Below are 9,088 nucleotides of genomic sequence, written 5' to 3'. Positions count from 1 at the left end.
AAAAAAAAAAAAAAAAAAAATTACTTTATTAAAATTACTTTCACTGCTGAAATTTTAAATTAAATATAAAAAGGCTGCAGAAAAAATCGTTTATGATAAAACCAGGGAATATTGAGAGATACTTGAATTCACACATTCAATAAATATTACACATGCCAAAGTATTAAGACATTTATAAATTATCCTTTAGCTCAGCTCCTGTTAGGTTGTTCCCATAACAATGGGGAAAGGGTAGTTAAAATGCGACTTTATCATTTCTGTAGCTTGTGGGAGTCATATCCTGTTCACTTCCTTTTTTTTTTTCTTTAAAGAAGTCTCTAAACTAAAAGTGAATTTAATAATATCTTTATTTCCTTTTTCACCCAGCACAAAACATATGACTAGAGCAATATTGGATTAACTCCTCTATTGGGCATCAATAAGTTAATTTTTTTCCTCCTGAGATTCTAGTGCATCAAAAATTTTAACACGTAATATCATAATGCCTCCTAAGATTGGGATTCTTTAAAATTTTATATCAAATTGTGAAGGACCAATTCCCAACCCTCACATACTCCCCTCCTTATGTATATCAGTCAAAGTCCTGGCAGGAAACAGATGGCACACTCGAGCTGGCTAATTAAAGACAGTTTAACAAAGGGACGATTTATAAAGATGCAATAGGAAATAGGGAAAACAACATGAAATCGATCAGGTACCTGAAAGGACAAAGCAGCCAGAGTTGTTATTATCTCTAAGCCAGAAGAAGCAAAGAGAAGTTATCAAAAACTGGAGGGGGTAGCTGAACAGAGAGGGTCACCTGTCAGGAGATGTCACCTTCAGTAAGTGACACAGCTAATCATGGTAGTAACCTGGCAGGAAAGGAGCCAGCAGAATAAATATCCAAACGTCCTCCTTCTGATATCCTGCCGGTGGTCGCCACTGGTCAAACCAAATCAGAATCCAGAGGACAAGAGAACCTATTAATACAACGTATATAGGTCAGCCCCCAGGATATGAGGCAGGGTAAAAGGTGATTGAGAGGATCCAGAGAGGCAGAACAAAGGTATCCATCACCCACCCCACCACCACTTCGGCACGTAATGTAGTGAAAATCACCTTTCAGTTTGCGAATAGCATGGTGGGAGTTTCTCATCAGCAGAACTAGAAAGCAGTTTGTATACTGAGGCATCTGTGGGGGAAAAGGAACACATTATGCAGACACTCAGACATGTTATAAGGTAAGAGAAATATTTATTTAATTTTACACAAGAACGAGCTTATACTGAACAAATTCAACCAAATACTATTAAGTGCAGTAAAACAAGGAAATAAGGATGACATCTCTTGTTAGAAAATATTAAGTAACCATGCCTGTGCATTATTTTTATCATGACAATAACTCGTTTCAGATTTCTTCTCAGAGTGTATACTGTACATATAACATGTTATAGCTTCTTTGCTTTGCTTCGGAAAACAGAATTCGTTCACTGCCTTACATTTTATTTTTTGCAGTGAAGAACTGAACTAATTTGTGAAGATTCTGATCTAGAGGAAAATTTTCTGCACCAGTGAAGCTAGAGGCTTCCAAAGCTCCCGGAAGCTCAGGCTTTACATCCAGAGGTCGTGATGTCATGGTGTGTATTTCACACCCATTCTTCTACATGCCGACGTCAGACGCAGTTGAGGTGGAATTCTGGTCTAGTTTTGCCCCAAGAAGTTTCCTTTTGTGATATTCTCAAGCTCCACAAATTTCATAATTGAAAGTTTACTCAGCTATTAACAATGCTGCACTTAGCTGCCCACAAATCATCCACTTCAACTTTTTTTTTTTTTTGGTCTTTTTAATGAAAGAACATTCTTTAAACAGAAATTTCCAGTGAGACAGGTAACTTCACAGTTCCTGAAGGCACTGTGGATCCACTGAGCAACAGATGTGGCCATTCTAGAGAAAAGAGAGGGGGGAAAAAAGCATGGTATTACTTTTTAAGCCATTAGTCAATACTCATCGATTGGTACACATAACATAACTGAATGGTTTATTTGTTATTTATGTGCCCCTGAAAGTTCAATGGCTCAATCACATTGCATGCCTCTACTGTTGCAGAACAAACTATGACCAGTTATTTGTGGCAAATCATAAGCTAGCTTTACTTACCCCATGGCACTCTCTTAGCTCACATTTGTTGTTTTATTTACTCATTCACAAAATAAGCATTGAGTAAATTGAGCCCGAGATATGCTGATGAATGAATAAAGCAGATATGGTCACTACCCTCACAGGACAGGGCTTATAGTTTTGGGGGGGGAAAATTCATAAGCAAATGTACAATCAGAAATTGTGAAAAGTGCTAGAAAAGAAACAAACTAGGGGATGTCATGAGATTAATAAATGTCTGGCTACTTAGATTGGGTGGCCAGAGTAGACTTCTCTGTAGAGTGATGTTTAAACCAAGACCTCAAGACAGATCTGTGAAAAGGTAGGCCAAGAGCACAGGGAACAGAATGAGTAAAAGGCTTTAAAGTGAAAAGAGTTTTGTGTAGTTAAGAAACCTAAAAAGGTTTGGTCTGGGTGACAATTTTAAGTTGGTGAAGAAAACAGTGCAGAGATGAGGCAGGAAAAAATAGTAAAGGAAGAGCCAGATATGCATAATTAGTTTTTATAACAAAGTACCAAAAGAGTATGGTGTATTACAGAAGAGGAAAAAAATTTGTATCTTGTTCTTTTGAATCCTTGCACTCTTACTTTCTTCCACTGGCTAGCTAATAATAATGAAAATGTTAGTATTGCTACCACAATCATAAGATGATAATACCCTTCTACTTTTTGAGTGCGTACTCTGTGTCAGATACTTTGCCAGGCACTTTAAATACATTATCTAATTTCAACCTCAGAGCATTCCCAGTAGGATCACTATTAATAGTCATGTTTTTTTAGGTTCAGAAACTGAAGATCAGAAAGCTTAAATATCATGGCCCAAATCACAAAGCTAATATAATGGTACAGCTGGGATTAAAATTCAGGTTAGTCTGACTCTAAAACTCATCTTCTATTGGATATATTCTTTCAGATAATTGACTTTAGATGATTGAAAATGTATCAGATCTTAATAGGATAAAACCAAAAGGGTCTGTTCATGTAAGATAACACTTAAGAAAGGACTTTGGTACTTTAGCCTTTGTTGAAGCTTACCAAATGAGGGAAAAGCCAGTCTATATCCAAGAAGAGTATTATCAATTTCACTTAATCCTCTTTCTTTTTAAATTGTTATTAAGCAGAGTTCTTATTCTGACAGCAAAAGAAGGTGACATCCATCTCTTGGATCTCTAGCTGTATTTTAAAACTTTGTCATTATGCTCAGAGGCAGAGGTTTGCTGGCCATAACCTGGTCACATGATCTTTCCCAATCTATTGACCCAATGAAAGGAGGGGTGTACCAGTTCCTGAGAATATCAGTTTCTCTAACTGTATGGATTTTGAGCAGAAAGAGAGTTAGGGAATGTTTGGAGTATGAGTATGTTTTAGGAAGAGAAGGTATATTTTCCAAGTCTTCCAGTAGTGTTTTTCTTATTCCATATCAATTCTGCTATAGCAAAATTAATGCTCTACAGACCATGTCATTGGAAGCTCCCCAATTAGGGAAACATAGCTCATACAAGAAAGATTGATAAAATATTCCACTGGGGTTCCTGTTTCAGTAATGGCAGAGTTACTTATTTAAGACTATCGACTATCCCTCCTATGGATAACTATAAAGTTTGGACAAAATTTAAAAACTATTTAAAGCAATGGAGAGTGACTAAAAGCAGGTAGACACTGGAGGAGTTTCAATCTTTAAAAGAAGGAAGATGTACTGTTTGAGATTCATTTTTACTTGGCATTTTCCCTTAGGGCACTCCCTAGTCTGTGACGCTTAGGATAACTATAACTCAAGCAGAAAGCCACAATCTGATAGGGCCCACATGTCAGAGGACAACATTTAGGGCTCTGTTGGGCTGCCAGAGTGGCTGTAAATTCAGGAGGAAATGTCTAGAAAGGAGGGAGTGAATCAGCATGTCAACTCCCCTCAAATCTGTGGCAGGTCTTTGAATTGCAGAGGAGACTCTAAAGAGACAATCAGAGAGTCACAGCTTGAAGTTTGAAAGATTTGAGCAGATATTTCAGATGCTGTTCACTGTGGGTTTAAAATCTATGTCCTGCCAAGTTAGAAGGGACTGATAAAAAATTCAGGCTTTCCATTGAAAGCCCAAAAGGGCCATGATTAGGAAGAAAATGATGTCTCAAGATTAAGAGATTCACCCTAAAACTAAGGGTACACCTGGAATAGACCCACCTAACCAATGTAAAGCCCAGCCTTTCCAACTGCAAGATGACTGGCCAGTAATTTGCAATCTGCTAGAACAAAAATAGTCTTCAGAAGAAGCTAATAGAATGTAGGGTCTATACTATGTATTATCCACAATATCCAGTAAACCATAAACATTACTAGACATGTGAAGAAAAACAGAAAAAAGTGACTCCTCACCAAGAGAAAAACTAGTGAATAGAAATGACTCAAAGTTAATCCAGATGGTAAAGACTAGAAAGTAGCTATTACTAATACGTACAAAGATGTAAAAAAAAGATGGTCATAATGAATGATAAAACATGGTAAGTTACAACAGAGAAATGAAACTATAAATAGAATTAAATAAAAATTCTGGAACTGAAAAGTGCAATATTTGAAATGAAAAATTCATTGGATGGGTTTAACAGCAGATTAGAGATGGCAGAAGAAATCGTCAATAAATTAAAAGAAAATAGAAATTATCCAATCTTTAAAAAAAAGAGAAAAAGACTGAAATAAAAATAGAACCTCAGTGACCTTCAGGATAATATTAAACCATATAACACATGTGTAATTGGAGTCCCAGAAGAATAGGAGGGAAATAATGTGGCAGACCAAATATCCAAAGAAACAATGGCCAAATTTTTCTCAAATTTGGTGAAAAAAATCTACTTAGATACTCAAAAAGCCCAGCAAACACCAAAGAGGACAAAAAAAAATCATACTTAAGTGCATCATAGTCAAAATTCTAAAAACCAAAGATAAAGAAAGAATCATGAAAGGAGACAGAGGAGAAAAAAAGACATATTACATATAAGGGAACAAAAGTACAAATAATAGCTGAATCCTCATCAGAAATAATAGAAACTAGAAAACAGTAGAGTACCACCTTTAAAGTGCTGGGACAAATCTGTCAATCCTGAATTCTATATTTAGTTAAATATCCTTCAAAAATAAAGACATTTGCAAATAAATGTAAGTTGAGAGAATTTGTGGCCAGTATATCTGCAATATGGAAAATGCTAAAGGAAGTTATTCAAGATAAAGGGAAATAACACTAGATGGAGATTAACATGTGTGAGAAGAAATGAAGAGCACAAGAAATGGTAAATATGTGGATAAATATAAATATAAAATAAATATAAAATTAAAAATATAGCATTTTTTATTCTATTAATTAGCTTCAAAGATATTTGACTTATTAAAGCAAAAATATTGGGCTTCCCTGGTGGCGCAGTGGTTGAGAGTCCGCCTGCTGATGCAGGGGACACGGATTCGTGCCCCGGTCCAGGAAGATCCCACATGCTGCGGAGTGGCGGGGCCCGTGAGCCATGGCCGCTGAGCCAGCGCATCTGCAGCCTGTGCTCCACAATGGGAGAGGCCACAACGGTGAGAGTCCCGCGTACCACACAAAATAATATACATATATATATTGATAGTAATACAGATTTTTAGAGTTTATAGAATACATAGTTATAAATATATGATTATTATAGTGCAAAGTTTAGGGGAATGCTATTAAATTATTCCAAAGTTCTTATATTTTATATGAATTAGTATAATATTAAATCTTATTATACTGTAATAAATGAATGATATATGTTACAACTCCTATACCAACAACTAAAACTATCATAAAAAGAGTTATAGTTAAGAATTCAAAAGAACAAGTAAAATTGAATAATATAAAAAATATTAACAAACAAAAAGAAGGAAGGAATAGATGATTAAGAATACAAAAAATAGATGGAACAAGTAGAAAACAAATGGCAAAATGGTGGCCCAAAATCCACCAACATCAAAAACAATATTAAATGTAAATAGACTAACACTTCAATTAAAAGACAGAGATTGCCACACTGGATAAAAAAGTAAGAACTATTTATACATTATCTATAAATAGTGCATTATTATTTTAAATATAAAACCATAGATAGGTTGAAAGTGGATGAATCAAAACAATATACTGTGTGGCTACAAAAGTACCAGACAATGGACTTCCCTGGTGGTGCAGTGGATAAAGCTCCATGATCCCAATGCAGGGGGCCTGGGTTTGATCCCTGGTGAAGGAACTAGATCCCACATGCATGCTGCAACTAAGAGTTTGCATTCCACAACTAAGGAGCCTGTCTGCCACAACTAAGGAGCCCACGTGTTGCAACTAAGGAGCTGGCAAGCCACAATTAAGGAGCCCGCCGGCTGCAACTAAGACCCAGTGCAACTAAATAAATAAATGAATATTAAAAAAAAAAGTACCAGTCAAAATTGACTTCAAATCTAGAAGCCTTGCTAGAGATAAGGAGGGACATTACATAATGATAAACTGGTCAATTCACCATTAGATATAAAGGAATACATACTGTGTGATCCATTTATATGAAATTTTTAAATAGGAAAATAAATTTACTGTAATGAAATAAAATTGAGGTTTCCTATGAGACGTAGGTATTGTCTGGAAGGGGACAAAAAGGTACTTGCTAGATTGTTGGAAATATTCTATATTTTGATTCATCAAGATTATAAAATTATATACAAAATAACTATGCATTTCACCTTAATAAACATTACCTTGATAAAAACTAGAATAAAAGGTGACCCACTGAAACTTAGTCAGGTTGCTAGGAATAGTAACCACCTACTGTCATAACTAATTATAAACTCTATTTTTATGTAGTAACACAGTAAGTTTCCTTAACACCTTGTTATTTCTGGCTATATTTATTGGTAAAGAAGTCATCATCACTCTTTGCATGGTAAACTGTATAACATTAAGATTAGAAGACAGCTGACTTTTAGCTTTCAGTAAAATGTTTATATATGATATATATAATGCATAATATATTTTACTCTTATTTATATTTAATATATTTATTATTTACTTATCAACCACTATATGGTATTAATATATTAATTAGTGTTTATAAATTATACATACTATAGATATAATAAACATATGTAATTATATATTCATATATAATATGTGCCTATAAATAAACTATACAAAAATTAATAATTTAAAATCCCACTATTATCAATATTTTAGTATGTCCTAATAGAATTCACTTCATATTCCTTTATTTTCAACCTTCTTGTAATCAAAGTGCATATGTAATCACACATAGTATTTTTATCTTAATTTTTATTATAAGCATTGTTAGTACATGAATAATTGAATAATGCAATCGTATAATTACATATTATATAATTATGATATACTATATGTTACAGAGTTACCATAATTTATTTAACCCATTTTTCCTTTGTTGGATATTTTGATTTCTTCCTTGATTCTGTGTGCCAATTAATGTTGAGGTTAATATTACGATGAATATAGTTTGCTCCATATTTTAGATTATTTCTTTAGGTTGGATTCTCAGACCCAGGATTAGTAGGATCTTCTGGATATTCTGTGGGGATGGGGAGTGGGTAAGGAGATGTATGTGTGGTTCTTGACATGTATTTTTCAATGTCACTAACATTGCATAAGAATTACAATTCCAGTACACCTCAGTCAGCATTGGAAATTATTGTGAAATATTTTTTTACCGTAGTATGTGAAAATAATAATTCATTATGTTAGTTTATATTTAAGTGTCAATTATTTAAAACACTGATTTCCTCTTTCTTTTTTTTTTTTTTGCAGTATTACATGACACACAGTCTATGTTTATTTTGTTTCTTTTATTTTTAACATCTTTATTGGAGTATAATTGCTTTACAATGGTGTGTTAGTTTCTGCTTTACAGCAAAGTGAATCAGTTATACATATACATATGTTCCCATATCTCTTCCCTCTTGCGTCTCCCTCCCTCCCACCCTCCCTATCCCACCCCTCTCGGTGGTCACAAAGCACAGAGGTGATCTCCCTGTGCTATGCGGCAGCTTCCCACTAGCTATCTAATTTACATTTGGTAGTGTATATATGTCCCTGCCACTCTCTCACTTCGTCACAGCTTACCCTTCCCCCTCCCCATGTCCTCAAGTCCATGCTCTAGTAGGTCTGTGTTTTATTCCCGTCCTACCACTAATCTCTTCATGGCATTTTTTTTTCTTAGATTCCATATATATGTGTTAGCATACGGTATTTGTTTTTCTCCTTCTGACTTACTTCACTCTGTATGACAGACTCCAGGTCTATCCACCTCATTACAAATAACTCAGTTTCATTTCTTTTTATGGCTGAGTAATATTCCATTGTATATATGTGCCACATCTTCTTTATCCATTCATCTGTGGATGGACACTTAGGTTGCTTCCATGTCCTGGCTATTGTAAATAGAGCTGCAATGAACATTTTGGTACATGTCTCTTTTTGAATTATGGTTTTCTCAGGGTACATGCCCAGTAGTGAGATTGCTGGGTCATATGGTAGTTCTATTTGTAGTTTTTTAAGGAACCTCCATAATGTTCTCCATAGTGGCTGTATCAATTTACATTTCCACCAACAGTGCAAGTGTTCCCTTTTCTCCACACCATTTCCAGCATTTATTGTTTCTAGATTTTTTGATGATGGCCATTCTGACCGGTGTGAGATGATATCTCGTAGTTTTCATTTGCATTTCTCTAATGATAAATGATGTTGAGCATTCTTTCATGTGTTTGTTGGCAATCTGTATATCTTCTTGGGAGAAATGTCAATTTAGGTCTTCTGCCCATTTTTGGATTGGGTTGTTTGTTTTTATGTTATTGAGCTGCATGAGTTGCTTATAAATTTTGGAGATTAATCCTTTGTCCGTTGCTTCATTGGCAAATATTTTCTCCCATTCTGAGGGTTGTCTTTT

General features: G+C 34.8%; 1 protein-coding gene across 1 annotated transcript in view; it reads right to left on the bottom strand.

The window, feature by feature from the left end:
- Nucleotides 1-1,213: 1,213 nt before the first annotated feature.
- NELL2 (neural EGFL like 2) overlaps nucleotides 1,214-9,088 on the bottom strand; it is a 391,071-nt gene continuing 383,196 nt past the window's right edge. The window contains exon 20 of the mRNA XM_024122905.1: nucleotides 1,214-1,924. Within this exon, the coding sequence (XP_023978673.1) occupies nucleotides 1,874-1,924 (51 nt within the window). The 3' untranslated portion in view covers nucleotides 1,214-1,873. The remainder of the gene's footprint in view (nucleotides 1,925-9,088) is intronic.

The sequence above is a fragment of the Physeter macrocephalus genome, chromosome 6 (genome assembly GCF_002837175.3).
Source record: "Physeter macrocephalus isolate SW-GA chromosome 6, ASM283717v5, whole genome shotgun sequence".
NCBI classification, from domain to species: domain Eukaryota; kingdom Metazoa; phylum Chordata; class Mammalia; order Artiodactyla; family Physeteridae; genus Physeter; species Physeter macrocephalus.
This window is presented reverse-complemented; position numbering and strand designations above follow the sequence as displayed.